The sequence below is a fragment of the Pristiophorus japonicus genome, chromosome 7 (assembly GCF_044704955.1).
Source record: "Pristiophorus japonicus isolate sPriJap1 chromosome 7, sPriJap1.hap1, whole genome shotgun sequence".
Lineage (NCBI taxonomy): Eukaryota > Metazoa > Chordata > Chondrichthyes > Pristiophoridae > Pristiophorus > Pristiophorus japonicus.
In genome coordinates this window covers 221,450,394-221,470,509 of record NC_091983.1, presented here as the reverse complement: position 1 = coordinate 221,470,509, position 20,116 = coordinate 221,450,394, and the positions used below count along the sequence as shown (strand labels likewise).

The window sequence follows — 20,116 nt, the reverse complement described above, 5'->3', positions numbered from 1 at the left end:
CCGCAGTATTTGTTTAACTGGTCCGCCATTTCTTTGTTCCCCATTATAAATTCACCTGATTCTGACTGCAGGGGACCTACGTTTGTCTTCACTAATCTTTTTCTCTTCACATATCTATAAGAAGCTTTTGCAGTCAGTTTTTATGTTCCCAGTAAGCTTCCTCTCATACTCTATTTTACCCCTCCTAATTAAACCCTTTGTCTTCCTCTGCTGTATTATAAAATTCTCCCAATCCTCAGGTTTGCTGCTTTTTCTGGCCAATTTATATGCCTCTTCCTTGGATTTAATCCTATCCCTAATTTCCCTTGTTAGCCACAGTTGAGCCACCTTCCCTGTTTTATTTTTACTCCAGACAGGGATGTACAATTGTTGAAGTTCATCCATGTGATCTTTAAATGTTTGCCATTGCCTATCCACCATCAACCCTTTAAGAATCACTCGCCAGTCTATTCTAGCCAATTCACATCTCATACCATTGAAGTTACCTTTCGTTAAGTTCAGGACCCTAGTCTCTAAATTAACTGTGTCACTCTCCATGTTAATAAAGAATTCTACCATATTATGGTCACTCTTCCCCAAGGGATCTCGCACAACAAGATTGCTAATTAGTCCTTTCTCATTACACATCACCCAGTCTAGGATGGCCATCCCTCTAGTTGGCTCCTTGACATATTGGTCTCGAAAACTATCCCTAATACACTCCAGGAAATCCTCCTCCACTGCATTGCTACCAGTTTGGTTGGCCCAATCAATATGTAGATTAAAGTCGCCCATGATAACTGCTGTACCTTTATTGCACGCATCCCTAATTTCTTGTTTGATGCTGTCCCCAACCTCCCTACTACTGTTTGGTGGTCTGTACACAATTCCCACGAAAGTTTTCTGCCCTTTGGTATTCCGTAGCTCCACCCATACCGATTCCACATCATCCAAGCTAATGTCCTTCCTTACTATTGCATTAATTTCCTCTTTAACCAGCAACACCACCCTACCTCCTTTTCCTTTCTGTCTATCCTTCCTAAATGTTGAATACCTCTGGATGTTGAGTTCCCAGCCTTGGTCACCCTGGAGCCTTGTCTCCGTGATGCCAATTACATCATATCCGTTAACTGCTGTCTGCGCAGTTAATTCTTTTACCTTATTACGAATACTCCTCGCATTGAGGCACAGAGCCTTCAGGCTTGTCTTTTTAACACCCTTTGCCCCTTTAGAATGTGGCCCTTTTTGATTTTTGCCTTGGGTTTCTCTGCCCTCCACTTTTACTTTTCATCTTTCTATCTTTTGCTTCTGCCCCCATTCTACTTTCCTCTGTCTCCCTGCATAGGTTCCCATCCCTCTGCCATCTTAGTTTAACCCCTCCCCAACAGCACTAGCAAACACTTCCCCTAGGACATTGGTTCCTGTCCTGCCCAGGTGCAGACCGTCCGGTTTGTACTGGTCCCACCTCCCCCAGAACCGGTTCCAATGTCCCAGGAATTTGAATCCCTCCCTTCTGCACCACTCCTCAAGCCACGTATTCATCTGAGCTCTCCTGCAATTCCTACTCTGACTAAAACATAGCACTGGGAGCAATCTTTTGATGTCCTACTTTTTAATTTAGCTCCTAGCTCCCTAAATTCATCTTGTAGGACCTCATCCCGTTTTTTACCTATATCGTTGGTACCTATATGCACCACGACAACTGGCTGTTTACCCGCCCCCTTCAAAATGTCCTGCACCCGCTCTGAGACAACCTTGACCCGTGCACCAGGGAGGCAACATACCATCCTGGAGTCTCAGTTGCGGCCGCAGAAACTTCTATCTATTCCCCTTACAATAGAATCCCCTATCACTATAACTCTTTTTCCTGCACTCCTGTGCAGCAGAGCCACCCATGGTGCCATGAACTTGGCTGCTGCTGCTCTCCCCTGATGAGTCATCCTCCTCAACAGTACCCAAAGTGGTGCATCTGTTTTGCAGGGGGATGACTGCAGGGGACCCCTGCACCACATTCCTTCCACTGCTCTTCCTGTTGGTCTTCCATTCCCTATCTGGTTGTGTAACCTTTACCTGCAGTAAGACCAACTCACTAAACCTGCTATTCATGTCATTCTCAGCATTGCGGATGCTCCAGAGTGAATCCACCCGTAGCTCCAGTGCTGCAATGCGGTCTGTCAGGAGCTGCAGCCGGATACACTTCCCACACATGTAGTCGTCAGGGACACTGGAAGCGTCCCTGACTTCCCACATAGTTCCCATGCACCTGCTGCCATTGTCCTTCTAGGTCATGGGTTTGGGAGGTGCTGCCCGAGAAATGTAGAGCATCAGGGCTTAAAAGGACAGTCCCAGGTTAGCAGCTAGATATTACAATCCTGCTCCAGGCCCCAGATCACCCATGAGCAACAGGGTATCCACTCATCTTATTGTAAGTCCTCCCCCGAAGGCTCATTGGCTAAATGTACCACATGGTATTATACTGAACTCTACAGGCCAATTCGCACCAGGGTTAAAATCAGGCCTTATTATTCTAATCCTGACTGAGCCTTCCTCCCACCCTCCACCCTCTCGAAACTAGAGCTCGTCCAAAACACTGCCGCATCCTAAACACTGCTGCCCATATCCTATCCCACATCAGATCCTACTCGCCCATCGCCCTTGCTCTGCTTGGCCTTGTTGAACAGACTCGAGAGGCTAAATGGCCTCCCCCTGTTCCTGTATTCCTACATGATGAGTTGGGACAAGTGAGCAGGATGGAATTTCTGGTACTGAGGAAGAGCAAAGTTCAGAGGAGAACTGGACATAGGTTTTTAAATTCATTCTGGGGATGTGAGCAAGGCCGGCATTTATTGCCCCAGTTGCCCTGGCTTTAACTCAGTGTCTCACTCGGCCATTTCAGGGGACGGTTAAGTGTCAACCACGTTGGTGTGGGACTGGAGTCACATATAGGCCCAGACTGGGTAAAGACGGCAGGTTTCCTTCCCTAAAGGACATCAGTGAACCAGTGGTGGGGTAATACTAGCAATACAATGGTGACTACACTCCAAAGATACGTCATCCACTATGTAATGTTATGGGTGTCCTGAGGTCGTGAAAGACACTATAAAATTGCAATTTTTCCCCTTTTTCCCCCTCAATAAAATGGAAGAGACCAGAAAAGTTGTAATGGGGAGAGAGGTTGGGGGCTAGATAGTAAGTTTGGCGTGAGGTGGAGGGAGGAGAAACATAGAAACATAGAAAATAGGTGCAGGAGTCGGCCATTCGGCCCTTCGAGCCTGCACCACCATTCAATATGATCATGGCTGATCATGCAACTTCAGTACCCCATTCCTGCTTTCTCTCCATACCCCTTGATCCCTTTAGCCGTAAGGGCCACATCTAACTCCCTTTTGTATATATCTAATGAACTGGCCTCAACAACTTTCTGTGGTAGAGAATTCCACAGGTTCACAATTCTCTGAGTGAAGAAGTTTCTCCTCATCTCGGTCCTAAATGGCTTACCCCTTACCCTTAGACTGTGACCCCTGGTTCTGAGACTTTCCCAACATCAGCAACATTCTTCCTGCATCTAACCCGTCCAATTCCGTCAGAATTTTAGATGTTTCTATGAGATCCCCTCTCATTCTTCTAAACTCCAGTGAATATAAGCCTAGTCGATCCAGTCTTTCTTCATATGTCAGTCCTATCATCCTGGGAATCAGTCTGGTGAACCTTCGCTGCACTCCCTCAATAGCAAGAATGTCCTTCCTCAGATGAGGAGACCAAAACTGTACACAAGATCAAGGTGTGGCCAAGGCCCTGTACAACTGTAGTAAGTCGTCCCTGCTCCTATACTCAAATCCTCTCGCTATGAAGGCCAGCATACCATTTGAGAAGGACTGAAGACAAAGCGGGGTGTCGGAAGAGCTGTAGAATGAACTGAGGGAGAGAGCTCTTGTTTAATCGGAAGGGTCTGGTCCGGTCAGTAGATTTGGGTGAGATGGTTTTGAGTAAGTTCCAGCCGTGACAGAAGCTGGCCTATTATGGAATTGTTTGACTGTGTGTGTTGCTGCTTGCTGGCAGTGGTTGCAGCCTCGCATTCCTGACCCTGAGCTCGGAGTGAGATTCCCAGGGAAACCTGCGCTGCCAGGATGGGACCTTCCCTTGGGAGCTGACACTGCCAGATGTGCAAGGCTGAACACAAATCCCCCCACACTGCTGCTCAAGACCCCATTACCAAACTGGTTTGGGCCAAGACCTATCATTTTATGTTATTATTTTCAGTTTTTCATGGGGCCTGTTTTAAAAAAGAATGTGGAGAACGCCTTTTTTTAAAACTGACTTGCATTTCTGTAGTGCCTTGCACAGTGTCAGGATGTCCCAAAGCGATTTACAGCCAATGAAGTACTTTTTGAAGTGTAGTTACTGTTATAATGTGGGAATCGCAGCAGCCAAATTGCGCTCAGCAAGCTCCCACAGACAGCAATGTGATCATGACCAGATAACCTGTTTTTTGTACTGCACTTTTTTGACTGACAGGCAACAAGCCCTGCCACCTGTGAAGTTCTGCTCCCCCTCCCAGCCAAATCACTCCACGGGCATGATGCCAAGAAGCAGGTCCTGAGGCTCCGACTCTATTCCTCCCACCCCGGCGGCCCTGGGCTCGATGATGATGGTGGGGGTGAGGGCGGGGGTCCTGGGCCCAATGGCAGCAGGGAGGGGGCCCGATGGTGAGAGAGAGGCTGGGGGAAGAGAGATGGCAGGAGCGGGGGGGGGGGGGGGAAGAGAGAGACACGGGTGGGGGCGGAGGGGAGAGAGGGTACTCGGAGAAGACTGATCACATTCTTCCAGCCCCCTGCAAGGGACATCGTTGGAGTGAATGATATCCAGAAGTCACAACACTCTCACTATTCACTACATACCCAATAAACCTGTTAACAATCCGTGACCCACACAATGTCCCATCTATGGTGGGGTGATGTGGGGGCGGGTGGAGGGGGAGGGATGTACTTGGACTGGGGTAAGGCACTTTGGCTGGGGGAGGGATGTACGTGGACTGGGGTAAGGCACTGTGGCTGGGGGAGCATGCACTTGGACCGGGGTAAGGCACTTTGGCTGGGGGAGGGATGTAAGTGGACTGGGGTAAGGCACTGTGGCTGGGAGAGCATGCACTTGGACCGGGGTAAGGCACTTTGGCTGGGGGAGGGATGTACGTGGACTGGGGTAAGGCACTGTGGCTGGGGGAGCATGCACTTGGACCGGGGTAAGGCACTTTGGCTGGGGGAGGCATGCACTTGGACCGGGGTAAGGCACTTTGGCTGGGGGAGGCATGCACTTGGACCGGGGTAAGGCACTTTGGCTGGGGGAGGGATGTACTTGGACTGGGGTAAGGCACTTTGGCTGGGGGAGGGATGTACTTGGACTGGGGTAAGGCACTTTGGCTGGGGGAGGGATGTACTTGGACCGGGGTAAGGCACTTTGGCTGGGGGAGGGATGTACTTGGACGGGGGTAAGGCACTTTGGCTGGGGGAGGGATGTACTTGGACCGGGGTAAGGCACTTTGGCTGGCCCTTGCTGTCTTCTGGGGAGCTCTGTCCTGTTGCTTCAGGAAGTCAAAGTGGATCGAGTTACAATTTGCAAAGTCGGTGAGACCTTGGGATGAGTGGATCCAGTGATACATTCCTGTGAAACTTCAGGGTGTGGCTTATCTAAGGGGACCAATCAGATACAAAGGGTGGAGCATGGCGGCCATTTTGGCAGTACAAATAAACGCGTTCTTTTTTTGGTGATATTTGTTCAGGGTTAAATATTGGTCATCATCATCATAGCAAGACGCCCTGCCCTTTTATTGAAATAGTGCCATGGGATCGTTTATGTCCACCCAAGGGAGCAGACGGGGCTAATGTTTAATGTCTTACCCAAAAGACGGCACCTCCGACAGTGCAGCACCCCGTCAGCTCTGCAGTGGAGTGTCAGCCTAGATTATGTGCTCAAGTCCCTGGAGTGGACTTGAACTCACGGCCTTCTGACTCAGAGGCGAGTGTGCTACTCACTGAGCCACAGCTGACAGCTCAATAAGCACAGGAGGGAGAAAGGAATAGGTCATGCCGATAGGGTTAGATGAAGAGGGGTTGGAGGAGGCTTGTCTGGAGCATAAACACCAACTGAACTATGCCTGACGTTCTTAAGAGCCTAAAAGAAAGAAAGACTTGGATTTATATAGCGCCTTTCACGACCACCGGATGTCACAAAGCGCTTTACAGCCAATGAAGTACTTTTGGAGTGTAGTCACTGTTGTAATGTGGGAAATGCGGCAGCCAATTTGCGCACAGCAAGCTCCCACAAATGTGATAATGACCAGATAATCTGTTTTTGTGATATTGATTGAGGGATAAATATTGGCCAGGACACCGGGGATAACTCCCCTGCTCTTCTTCAAAATAGTGCCATGGGATCTTTTATGTCCACCTGAGAGAGCAGACAGGGCCTCGGTTTAACGTCTCATCTGAAAGACGGCACCTCCGGCAGTGCAGCACTCCCTCAGCACTGCACTGGAGTGTCAGCTAGAATTTTTGTGTTGAAGTCTCTGCAGTGGGACTTAAGGAGCATAGGAACTGGAGTAGACTATTCTGCCCCTTGTGCCTGTTCCGCCATTCAATTAGATCATGGCTGATCTTAATTCTATCTTGGTTCCGTAACCTTTAATACTCCTGCCTAAAACAAAAATTGAAGGTGGACAGAGAGGTGGCGAGGTGGAAGGGTTTACGGATGGAACTCCAGAGCCTAAGGCCTAGACGGCTAAGGACACGGCTAAAAATGGTGGGACAAAGGAGGATGCACAAAAGCTAGAGGCAGAGGAATATATGAGCTTGGAGATGGTGGCTGTCGGCCTGAAGGAGATTATAGAGATGGGGAGAGTGAAGCCATAAAGGGAATTAGCCGCAAGGAAGTTTTATGGGAGCTTGCTGTGGGCAAATTTGCTGCTATGTTTACTACATTACAACAGTGAGTATACTTCAAAAAAGTACTTCATTGGCTGTAGAGCGCTTTGGGACATCCTGAGGTCATGAAAGGCGCTATATCAATGAAAATTCTTTAAAATGTTGGTGGGGTGAGGGGCATTGTGTGTGGTGGGAGTGGGGTAGGGTGAGATGCGGTGGGGGGTAAAACCCTTTAAGGAAGTGTGTTCCGAATGGCACCTTGGGGAAAGCAGAGTCACCGACACCATCAGTGTGAATTAGTGTGCACACACACACGGTCACACTCACACACGGACGCACACACACGTCCGCACACTCACACGCGCACACACGCTCGCGCACTCACACTCTCTTGCACACACCCTCTCACACACACATACACTCTCTCACTCTATCGCGCACACTCTCACACTCTCTTGCACACACCCTCTCATACACACATACACTCTCTCACTCTATCGCGCACACTCTCACACTCACACACACACACTCTTGCACATGCACGCATACTAACACACACACACTCACTCTCACGCACACACGCTCTCACGCGCGCGCACTCTCTCTCTCTCGCTCTCGCGTGCACACTCGCTCTCACGCGCACACACTCTCCTGCTCTCACACTCAGACACACTCAGACGCGCACTCTCACATTCTCGCACATAAACACACTCGCGCACACAAACACTCTCGCGCACACACACTCTCACACTCTCACGTGCATACATATACACTCACACTCTCACGCGCACACATACACTCACGCACACACACACTCTCGCGCGCGCACACACACCCTCACACTCTCTTGTGAACACACTCTCACGTGCACCCACACACACTTACACTCTCACGCGCACAAACACCCTCACACTCTCATGTGAACACACTCTCACGCGCACACACACACTCATACTCTCGCGCACACACATACACTCTCGTGCATGCACACACACACTCTCTCACTCTCGCGCACACACACACTCTCGCTTCCACGCACACACACCCTCACACTCTCATGTGAACACACTCTCTCACGCGCGCTCACACTCTCACTCACTCTCAGTCTCTCTCTCTCACACACGCACACACACTCACACTCTCATGTGCACACACACACTCACACTCTTATGCGCGCTCACACTCTCGCGCGCTCACACTCACACTCACACACAGTTACAATAACACGTGCACGGTGCTGGGTTAATGTTCTGATTCACTGGCTGCTGTAAATTCAGTTTCCTCGTGCCCTCCCGAGTGCGAAAACACTTGTTTAAAGCCAAGCATGCACGCGCAACATTAAAAAGGAAAACCGAACAATCCCCTCAAAACAGGCTCCTGGCCGGCCTCAGTAAATGGAGTATCTACATTTGAAGAAGGCACACAATGTAATGGCGTGGGGAAGAAACGCGTTTCTGTTTCCTTGTTTGTACGACGCACTAGCTACGATTAGATCAGATGTCTGTTGAATCAGACTCTGGGAGCCTGACTCCCGGGACTTTATGCTGTTAAATCTGGTGTCCGTAGACTGGTACAGACATGTAGACATGGGCAGAACTGTCAAAATGTCAGCCGGGTCTCAGTGAGGAGTGCTCACTCCTCTGAGTCAGAAGGTCGTGGGTTCAAGTCCCACACCAGAGGATTGAGTTCAGAATCCGGGCAGTGCTGCACTGCCGGAGGGGCCACCCTTCAGACAAGGTGCTGCGGAGGCCTGCTCGAGAGAGAGATGGGGAAAGATCCTCTGACAATTTGAACACTGATGTCCTGGCCAACATTTGTCCCTCAACCAATGCCGTGGAAACAGATTACGGGGAACTGATAGGGTAGAGAGACAGAAACTATTTCTACTGCTTGGGGAATCTAGGACTAAAAATTAGAGCCAGGCCTTTCAGGAGAAATGTTAAGGAAACACTTCTACACACAAAGTGCGACATCACCACCGAAACCCTGGGAGACCCTGGCCGAAGACCGCCCTAAGTGGAGAAAGTGCGTCCGGGAGGGAGTTGAGCTTTTTGAATCTTAACGCCCGCGAGTGTGAAGAGGTCAGGCGCAGGCAGCGGAAGGAGCGTGCGGCAAATCAGTTCCACCCCCACACCCCCACCCTTCCCCCGACAAATATCTGTCCCACCTGTGACAGGGTCTGTGGCTCTCGAATTGGACTGTTCAGCCACCAAAGGACTCACTTTAGGAGAGGAAGCAAGTCTTCCTCGACTCCGAGGGACTGCCTCTGATGATGATGACACACAAAGGGTGGTAACAGTTTCGATCTCTCTTCAGTAAACGGCTTTTGATGTGAGAGCAATTGTTCATTTTAAATCTGAGATTGATGGCTTTTTGTTAACCCATCATTATAGGCAGTCCCTCGAAATCGAGGAAGACTTGCTTCCACGCTAAAAGTGAGTTCTCAGGTGACTGAACAGTCCAGTACGGGAATTACAGTCTCTGTCACAGGTGGGACAGACAGTGGTTGAGGGAAGGATGGGTGGGACTGGTTTGCTGCACGCCCCTTCCGCTGCCTGCACTTGATTTCTGCATGCTCTCGGCGACGAGACTCGAAGTGCTCAGCGCCCTCCCGATGCACCTTCTCCACTTTGGCCAGGGACTCCCAGGTGTCGGTGGGGATGTCGCACTTTATCAAGGAGGCTTTGAGGGTGTCCTTGAAATGTTTCTTCTGCCCACCAGGGGCTCGCTTGCCATGTAGAAGTTCCGAGTCGAGCGCTTGCTTTGGGAGTCTTGTGTCAGGCATGTGGACAATTAACCAAAGGTATTAAGGGATACAGGCCAAAGGTGGGTACATGGAATTATGGCAGAAGAAGTTCGAGGGGATGAATGGCCGGCTCCTGTTCCTCTTCCTCAGTGCTTCGATGTGTTTGTGTTGACGGGTTTGCCTGCTATAAGCGATGGACGGGTTGAGCGATGGATTGCCAACCATAGTCTCCTTTGCATATGATGTCTCCTCACTGCTGTATACATATACATTGCTGTGTGAGGCCTTTGTCCCTTATAAAATTCTGACGGGACTGGACAGGTTAGATACAGGAAGAATGTTCCCGATGTTGGGGAAGTCCAGAACCAGGGGTCACAGTCTAAGGATAAGGGGTAAGCCATTTAGGACCGAGATGAGGAGAAACGTCTTCACCCAGAGAGTGGTGAACCTGTGGAATTCTCTACCACAGAAAGTTGTTGAGGCCAGTTCATTAGATAAATTCAAAAGGGAGTTAGATGTGGCCCTTACAGCTAAAGGGATAAAGGTGTATGGAGAGAAAGCAGGAATGGGGTACTGAAGTTGCATGATCAGCCATGATCATATTGAATGGTGATGCAGGCTCGAAGGGCCGAATGGCCTACTCCTGCACCTTCTTTCTATGTTTCTATGTTTCTTATACTTCATCACAGCTTCTTTGGTAGAAGCATTTGTCAGTCCCTGTTGCAGCAACAGCCAATGAAGGATGCGTTTAGTGTCTTTGGGGCCAAGTTCACAAGCTGACCCTCTGCCACCAAGATTTCAAAACAGCAGCTTGTTGTTATGTTAACATTCCATGGGAGGCTGTTTCCCTGGCTGGAGAGTCTAGAATGAGGGGGGGTCACAGTCTTAGGATAAGGGGTCGGTCATTTAGGACTGAGATGAGGAGAGAGCTGTGGAGGCTGGGCCATTGAATATATTTAAGGTGGAGATAGACAGAATTTTGAGCGATGAGGTAGTAAAGGGTTATGGGGAGCGGGCGGGGAAGTGGAGCTGAGTCCATGATCTTATTAAATGGTGAAGCAGGCTCGAGGGGCCGTATGGCCTACTCTTACTCCTATTTCTTATGTTCTTAAACCTCTTCACTCAGAGGGTGGTGAATCTTTGGAATTCTCTACCCGAGGGTTGTGGATGCTGAGTCGTTGAGTATATTCTAGACTGAGGTTGATAGACTGTTGGACTCCAGGGGAATCAAGGGATATGGGGATCAGGCAGGAGGAGTGGAGCAGAGGTCGAAGATCAGCCATGATCGTGTTACATAGCGGAGCAGGCTCGAGGGGCTGAATGGTCTACTCCTGCTCCTATTTCCTATGTTCTTGTAATCCGTTATAAGTCACTGGTTCAGCAGCAGCTGGAGTATCGTGTCCAATTCTGGGCCCCACACTCTGGCACGGTGCTGAGCTGCGAGGTGTGTTACAAATAAAGTTGATGAGCTAGAGATGCAAGTTGCCACACGAGGGTTATGATATAGAGGCTTTAAATAACGGGGACCTGGCTTAAACATGGGCAGGAGTGAGAGCTAAGTATTCCTGGCTACTATGTATTCGGGCAGGGATAGGGAAGGAAAACAGGCAGGAAGAGGTGGGTGGAGGTGGCAGTATTGATCAGGAGTAATATTACAGGCCTACACAGAGACGCTATAATCATCGTTGGCAGTCCCTCGAACGAGTTCACAGATGTTTCAATGAAGGACCCGATGTTCCAGTCCTGAACTCCAGGGGTGGAAGATGCCTGTGCGTGGATTTTTTTAACATGGGGTGGCCATTGCACTTCAGCCACCACACAGGCTTGATGAGCTAGGCCTTTATCCAGTGGCAATGGTAAACCAGGACGACTGGAGACCTGCTCTGCTGTATGGACCTCGTGCGAACACATATTGCAGTGTGGGCAAGTCCGTGCTGCCCCTGGGCCCTCGGCTCTTCTGCCGCACCTCCGCCACAAACACTCGCCGCACCTCCGCCATGATCCCCCGCTGCTCCTCCACCACCAAAACACATACTGGAGGCTTGAAAGACTGAATCTATGCAACGCTTCCTTGACTGCACGAGACCCGAGCTCGGAGACCAGGAGAGAGCTAACGGAGTGAGGGTGGATTGATGTGAATTGCAAGGGATGAGAGTTGGGGGTGGGTTCTGTTGAGTCACTGAAGGGGGTGGCACTGAGATTATTGTGGAGTTTTATTATAACATTCGAGTCACCGAGTGTTCCGGGTTTGATACCTTTTGGTGGCAGGCACCTGGGGATTGTGGGGAGTGGGGAGCCTACACTCACTGGCCTTTCATCTCTCAAACCCTTGGATTTGAATGTCCCCACTCTTGCCTCTCACATGGACTACAAAGGCAGCAAAGTACCCGAGAGTAGCAGGGGAATTCAAACCAGGCAATTGTACAGCAGAGAAGGAGTCCCTTTGGGCCAGCGAACCCAGGTATGCTCTTTGGCAGCTAGGATTTAAAAAAAAATAGGCTCGAGCTGAGCAAACTGGAGGCCCCGGCCCTGGCTCGGACCTCTGTCCCCACCCTCCCAAATACCGCTGGTCGATGAGCGCAAATCCCCGATCGAGGCCTCCGTCCTCCGCACTCCTCTCGCCAGGTCCCGCTGGATATTTTGTCTATTTTTCCCCACTTCCTCATCCCCCCCTTCCTCTTCCCCCCTCCTCATCCCCCCTTCCTCATCCCCCCTTCCTCATCCCCCCCTTCCTCATCCCCCCTTCCTCATCCCCCCCCTTCCTCATCCCCCCCCTTCCTCATCCCCCCCTTCCTCATCCCCCCCCTTCCTCATCCCCCCCTTCCTCATCCCCCCCCTTCCTCATCCCCCCCCTTCCTCATCCCCCCCCTTCCTCACCCCCCCCTTCCTCATCCCCCCCCTTCCTCATCCCCCCCCTTCCTCATCCCCCCTTCCTCATCCCCCCCTTCCTCATCCCCCCCTTCCTCATCCCCCCCTTCCTCATCCCCCCCTTCCTCACCCTCCCTTCCTCATCCCCCCCCTTCCTCATCCCCCCCCTTCCTCATCCCCCCCCTTCCTCATCCCCCCCCTTCCTCATCCCCCCCCTTCCTCATCCCCCCCTTCCTCATCCCCCCCCCTTCCTCATCCCCCCCCTTCCTCATCCCCCCCCTTCCTCATCCCCCCCCTTCCTCATCCCCCCCCCTTCCTCATCCCCCCCCTTCCTCATCCCCCCCCTTCCTCATCCCCCCCTTCCTCATCCCCCCCTTCCTCATCCCCCCCCTTCCTCATCCCCCCCCTTCCTCATCCCCCCCCTTCCTCATCCCCCCCCTTCCTCATCCCCCCCCCTTCCTCATCCCTCCCCCTTCCTCATCCCCGCCCTTTCTCTTCCCCCCCTTCCTTATTCCCCCCTTCCTCATCCCTCCCCCTTCCTCATCCCCCGCCCTTTCTCTTCCCCCCCCTTCCTTATTCCCCCCCTTCCTCTTCCCCCCCTTCCTCTTCCCCTTGGAACGCAACACCTCGATTTCAAAATTCTCATCCTTATATCCCTCCATGGCCTCGCCCCTCCCTATCTCTGTAATCTCCTCCAGCCCCACAACCCCCCGAGATGTCTGCGCTCCTCTAATTCTGTCCTCCTGAGCATCCCTGATTATAATCGCTCAACCATTGGTGGCCGTGCCTTTAGCTGCCTGGGCCCTAAACTCTGGAACTTCTCCGCCTCTCTATCTCTCCTTCCTCCTTCAAGATGCTCCTTAAAACCTGCCTCTTTGACCAAGCCCTGCGATAATTTCTACTTATGTGGCTCGGTGCCAAATTGTTTATCTTATAACACTGTTGTGAAGCTCCTTGGGACGTTTCACTATGTTAAAGGCGCTATATAAACACAAGTTGTTGTTGTCCTGACGCCTCACTGCGTGGGTTGTTGTTACCCCTCCCCCGGGTGGGTGAATTGGGACAGTTTACTCTTCTACCTTCGCCCCCGCTCCCCGAATCCACTCACTGCCATACATCACCCACGGCAACGGTAACCCATTCACTTCATGTATCCCGCGGCGATTGCAATCCGCCAATGGCGGTTCGGCACGCCCACATCCGTTCCGGCTCAGATTTGAACGTTTTTTTGGTCCTATTTCTGTCAGTCAAGTGAAGAAGGGACAAGGAAATAGGCGGCAGCTGCAAGGAGGGAAGGAATTGCTGGGGTCGCTGGAGTCGCTGTCTTCGTGGAGCGAGGGGAGCCCAATAGGTCAACATTAGGATTGACATTTATTACCAGCAAAACTGAAACCATTTGCAAACTCATTTACACAAGAACATAAGAACATAAGAAATAGTAGGCCATATGGTCCCTCGAGCCTGCTCCGCCATTTAATAAAATCATGGCTGGTCTGATCATGGACTCAGCTCCACTTCCCTGCCCGCTCCCCATAACCCCTTATTCCCTTATCGCTCAAGAAACTGTCTATTTCTGTCTTAAATTTATTCAATGTCCCAGCTTCCACAGCTCTCTGAGGCAGTGAATTCCACAGACTTACAACCCTCTGAGAGAAGAAATTTCTCTTCATCTCAGTTTTAAATGGGCGGCCCCTTATTCTAAGATTATTCCCTCTAGTTCTAGTCTCCCCCCATCAGTGGAAACATCCTCTCTGCATCCACCTTGTCAAAACCCCCTTATAATCTTATACTTTTCAATAAGATCACCTCTCATTCTTCTGAATTCCAATGAGTAGAGGCCCAACCTACTCAACCTTTCCTCATAAGTCAACCCCCTCATCTCTGCATATTCCGCACTGTTGAATACTCCCCCAGTTTTCTCTCCTGCTGTATTCAAAGTGTTGTCTCTCCTGTTGATTCACACTGTAGTATAGTTACAAGGGTGCTGGCTGCCCTTTGGTGCCTAAGTCAGCCATGGCTCAGTGGGCAGTACACTTGCCTGTGAGTCAGAAGGTTGTGGGTTCAAGTCCCACTCCAGAGACTTGAGCACAAAAATCTAGGCTGACACTCCAATGCAGCGCTGAGGGATTGCAGCACTGTCGGAGGAGCCGTCTTGCGGATGAGACATTAAACCGAGGCCCAGTCTGTCCCTTCAGGTGGATGTAAAAGATCCCATGGCACTATTTCGAAAAGCAGGGGAGTTAATCCCGGTGTCCTGGCCCAGATTATCTGGTCATTATCATGTGGCTGTTTGTGGGAGCTTGCTTGTGTGCAAATTGTTTGCTGTGTTTCCCACATTGCAACAGTGACTACACTCCAAAAGTACTTCATTGGCGCTATATAAATGTGTTTCTTCTTGAGCTGTGAGCCAATACCTTGAGTGTCGGTGATCTTGCTCTACCAGGGAGGGCATCTCGGGAAGACCAATTTTGGCCTCCGCCCAGGATTTCAACCTTCCTGGAGTCAGCAGGAACAAAACATTAACGTGGACACTATCATGTATGTACATGCTGTTTGTAGCCACCGGATGGTGTCATTGTTGGAGGCCACTGAGCAGCACGCACATGGTGCTGCTCTGGTATAAAAGGCCAGCCATTTTGAGAGTCAGGCACTTTGGCCCTGAATAAAGCAGAGCCAAGGTTGTACCTTGCTTAGTTAAACAGTACTCAGTTTGAACCTTTATTGCACACATAACAGACACCACCATGAGCAATTGGGGAGAGAAAATCTTAGACCTTTTTAAAAAAAACGTTTTTTCATTTTCATTGCAGACTTTTGTTTATTGGTTATAAATATATTGGGGGAAATGGGGATGGGGGGCTGTTTGGCTGATATGGCGGGAACAGTCGGTGAGGGAGTCGGGGGGGGGGGGTTGCGGGGTGGAAAGAGGGAGACTGGGGGGTCAGGTGATTGGGGCTGTGTGGGGGGAAAGGGGGAGTGGGATGGGGGGGGGGGGCAGGGACCAGTATTTTCTGCAGCTCCGGGATAGCAGCAACAGTAACATGTGGAGTGGGAGCAGCGCGGAGAGAATCTTGATGCAGCAAACATACTTGTGTGTGTTACAGGGGGTCCGTGGAATTTTTATAACACGGGAAGCGGGGGGCCTCGGAGGCTAAAAGCCTGAGAACCTCTGATTTGAGAGACTGTGATGGGAGTTGGGGGGGCGGTGGGAGGGGGGCGATCTTTCTCGATAGATGAGCTAAAATGGACGAACGCCCTTCCCGATCTGTATTTATCCCGAGGTCTGATTACCAGTTACTGCCTTTAATTGACCAGAGTGATGATGTGCAGGTAGCTCAGTGGGAACTCACAGATCATAGACCTCGTGTTGATAGAGTGCTCGTGCGTCGCCGGGTTAGCCTGACGGGCTGAAGTAGAGACAATGACGATTAACCCTGTGAGAAGCAGCAGTTCAGCTGGTAATGGTCAACTTCAGGATGTGGCTCCAAGCACACATGGTACTGGGGCAGATTGAACAGGTCACTGTGTCGGTCCCTGGGTGAGGGAAGAGGGGGACAGAAAATAAACACTCCAGGTTTCCTGCTCCGGATCATTCTCCAGTGACAGCCCCCCTCTCCCCCTCGCCCCCACCCCCAATCCTCCCCCCTCCCCCAAACCCCTCCCCACTCCAATCCACCTCCTCCCCCACCCCCAAATCCCTCCCCACCCCCAATCCACCTCCCCCAAAATCCTCCTCCACCCCAATCCTCCCCCTCCCCCAAACCTCCCCCTCCCCCAAACCCCTCCAGACCCCAATCCACCCCCTCCCCCAATCCACCCCCTCCCCCAACCCCTCCACACCCCCAATCCACCCCCTCCCCCAAACCCCTCCACACCCCAATCCACCCCCTCCACACCCCCAATCCTCCGCCTCCTCCAAACCCCTCCTCACCCCACTCATCCTCCCCTCCACACCCCCAATCCTCCCATTCTCCCACACCCCCAATCCTCCCACTCCCCCACACCCCCAATCCCACCCCAATCCCCCTCCCCAAAATTCTCCCCCACCCCAATCCTCCCCAAACCCCAATCCACCCCTCCCCACCCACAATCCCCCCCACCCCAATCCCACCCCCTGTCCCAAACCCCTCCACACCCCAATCCACCCCCGCCCCACCCCCAAACCTCCCCCTCCCCCAAACCCCTCCACACCCCCCAATCCTCCGCCTCCCCCAAACCCCTCCCCACTCCACCCATCCTCCCCTCCACACCCCCAATCCTCCCACTCCCCCCACACCCCCAATCCTCCCCTCCCCCAAACCCCACCCTACCCACAATCCTCCTCTCCCATCCCCACACCCCCTCCCCACCCCCCAAAGGCTCCCTCACCCCCAAACCCCACCCTACCCCCAATCCTCCCCATCTTCCCCCTCCCCCAAACCCTCCCCACACCCAATCCAAACCCTTCCCCACCCTACCCACAATCCTCCTCTCTCATCCCCACACCCCCTCCCGCTCCCCAAACCCATCCCCCTCCCTACTGCCCCCTCCCCCCATAAAGGACTGGATGACTGAGTGATAGCGGTTTGCCGTTATCTCCATTTAGAAAGCAAGGGATTATGGAATAAATCAGTGTCTCGTTGCTGTTTGTGGGAGCTTGCTGTGCACAAATTGGCTGCCGCGTTCTCTGCATTCCGGTGCAGACGTTTCATTGGCTGTAAAATACTTCCCCTTTAATAATTAAAGGAAAAGGGCGGTGTGAGCAATGGGAATTTCCTGGCAGAACTAAAACTGACAGTCGACTACACTTCCCCTTTAACAGTTAAAGGGGAAGGGCCATGGGGACCTGGATTTTGATTTATGCCTGTTGTTGTCTTTCAGGAACCTTTGTGTCGGCCTTCATGGTGCTCTGCGGAGCGCGGACGGACCTGTCCAACCGCCACGTGTGCTGTGTCTTCCTGCTGAATGTCGCCGCTGCCCTCATTCAGATCCTCACGGCCATAGTGATGGTGGGCTGGATCATGAGCATATTTTGGGGCATGGACATGGTCATCCTAGCCAGTAAGTGGAAGCTGTCAATCGCTAATTCCGCCCCCCTGCCCCCACACTCACTGGGGGTTATTGTGGGCCTTGACCAATCATTGGAGGACGTGCCTTCAGCTGCCTGGGCACTAAGCTCCGGAATTCCCACCCTAAAACCCTCCGCCTCCTTTAAGACGCTCCTTAAAACCTACCTCTTTGACCAAGTGTTTGGTCACATGTCCTGAAATCTCCTTATGTGGCTCGGTGTCCGATGTTGTTGGTAATCGCTCCTGTGAAGCAGCTTGGGACGTTTCTGTTATGTATGAATAAAGAGTCTGACAGGATACTGTGAGCTCAAAGTAAAGTGTGACTTTAGTCTTTTATTGCAGGTCTCCAGAGTGCCTCTCCAGCCAGTGAGGCCTCCTTAAGTACCTGTGCTCCCAAGGGATTGTGGGATCCCTTGGGACTTCAGGGGTTGAGCCCTCTGGTGGCTGTACAAGGTATATACAGTTTTATATATATAACAACACTCCCCCTCCCCCCGCCCCCCCCCCCCCAAAGTCAATAGTGTAACTATTTACAATGTGAGTCGATCTGGGGCCTTTCTTGCCCTGGTTGATCGTCTCGGTGCAAATGCTGGTTTTGGTGAATTGTTTGTTCGGCCCTCGCTGGGCTGCTGTGCAGCTGGCCTTGCTGGGCTGCCTGGTGTGTTGGGTCCTGCAGGGCTGCTGCGGGTGATGGATTCTGCTTCATGGTCAATCGTGGTGTCGGTTGTCACTGGTGTGTATGTTGGGGAGTCAAAGAAAGTAGGGTCCAAAGTGGGTTGCTCTGGATAGTCCGTGTCATGTATCTTACATTATTATATATAACTGTATCCCAACATGCTATACATGACTGTAATAAGATATGACGTAACCACCAGCATACCTTACCACCGGGGGTGCACTTGCAAGAGACAGGTATATAAGGACAGGTCTCAGGCAAGTTCAGCATTCCAGAGCTGTGAAATAAAGGTGCAGGTCCAGAGTGACCTTGACTTCACTACATGCCTCGTGTGAATCTGTACTGAGGGGACAGGACTTTACAGTGGCGACGAGTTACGGGATTACAGAATCCACAGAATGGCGAACAACGGATCAGATGAAAAGTACAATATGGGAGACAATTGGGAGGACTTTATAGAAAGGCTCCAGCAAAGCTTTGTAAGCAAAGACTGGTTAGGCGACGATAAGGCAGACAAGAGAAGAGCCCATCTCTTGACCAGCTGTGGCTCGAAAACATACGCTTTAATGAAGGATCTGTTGGTACCTGAGAAACCAGCAAGCAAGTCATTTGAAGAATTGAGCACACTGGTAAGAGACCACCTGAAGCCAGCGAGCAGCCTACACATGCCAGACACAGGTTCTACAACTACAGACGCTGTGTGGGCCAGAGCATACCCGACTTTGTGGCAGAACGTCAGAGGTTGGCTAGTTTATGTGAGTTCTCCGATGAACTGAGGAGAGAAATGCTGAGAGACTTTTTCATTGAAGCAATAGGCCACGCAGGCATATTCCGAAAGCTCATAGAGACCAAGAACCTGACCTGAGAGGCAGCAGCACTGGTTGCACAGACATTCTTGGTAGGGGAAGAAGAAACGAGGTTGATTTACAATGCAGATACGACAACTAACAAAATAATGGAACAAGGAGTTCACAGCATTAGAAAAGCTGCTACCCCCACACACAGACAAAACTGGCAGAACAGGCTTTCAACAGCAAGCAGTGGCAACAGAAGCCATCAAGGGCCACAGGAACGGCCGTTCACACCTCATCAACCCACAATGCGAGCAATCAACTACAAACTGAGAGAAGCTCAAGAGAGATCAGCCAGACGCAGCTCATTCTTTGCAAGCAGTCTGTGCTGGAGGTGTGGGGGTGGGCACTCGTCAAGGGAATGTCGATTTCAGTAGGCTGTTTGCAGGAACTGTGAATATACAGGGCATTTGGCCCGCATGTGCAAAAAAACGGCAGCTCGGCTGGTATATGAATCGGATGGGTCGGAAAGCGGACCAGAAGACGGTGGGGACAGTACCCGGGACACCGATGTACAGCGGGTCAACACGATCAATGGCCGCTGCTCCTACGACAGGACGCCTCCGATAATGATGAGGGTCCTACTCAACGGGATATCTGTCAAAATGGAGCTGGATACAGGAGCGAGTCAATCTCTCATGGGCGCTCAACAATTTGAACAACTGTGGCCGCATAAAAGAGACAGACCAAAACTCACAAGGATCGACACCAAACTAAGAACCTATACCAAAGAAATCGTACCAGTCCTCGGCAGCGCCATGCTCTCTGTCACACACAAAGGGACAGTGAACAGACTTCCCCTGTGGATTGTCCCCGGAGATCTCCCAGCACTGCTGGGGAGAAGCTGGCTGGCAAAACTAAACTGGAAATGGGATGATGTCCATGCCATGTCATTAGAGGAACGGACCTCCTGCTCAACAGTTATAAAGCGATTTGAACATCTCTTTCAGCCAGGTGTGGGCACTTTCAAAGGGGCCAAAGTCAAAATCTACATCACACAGGATGCTAGACCGGTCCATCACAAGGCCAGA

The 20,116-nt window shown here is 51.4% G+C and overlaps 1 protein-coding gene across 1 annotated transcript in view; it reads left to right on the top strand.

Moving 5' to 3' along the window:
• Positions 1 to 20,116, top strand: part of stum (stum, mechanosensory transduction mediator homolog) — a 61,326-nt gene that overhangs the window by 32,613 nt on the left and 8,597 nt on the right. Inside the window, exon 2 of the mRNA XM_070884262.1 lies at positions 17,371 to 17,550. Within this exon, the coding sequence (XP_070740363.1) occupies positions 17,371 to 17,550 (180 nt within the window). The remainder of the gene's footprint in view (positions 1 to 17,370; positions 17,551 to 20,116) is intronic.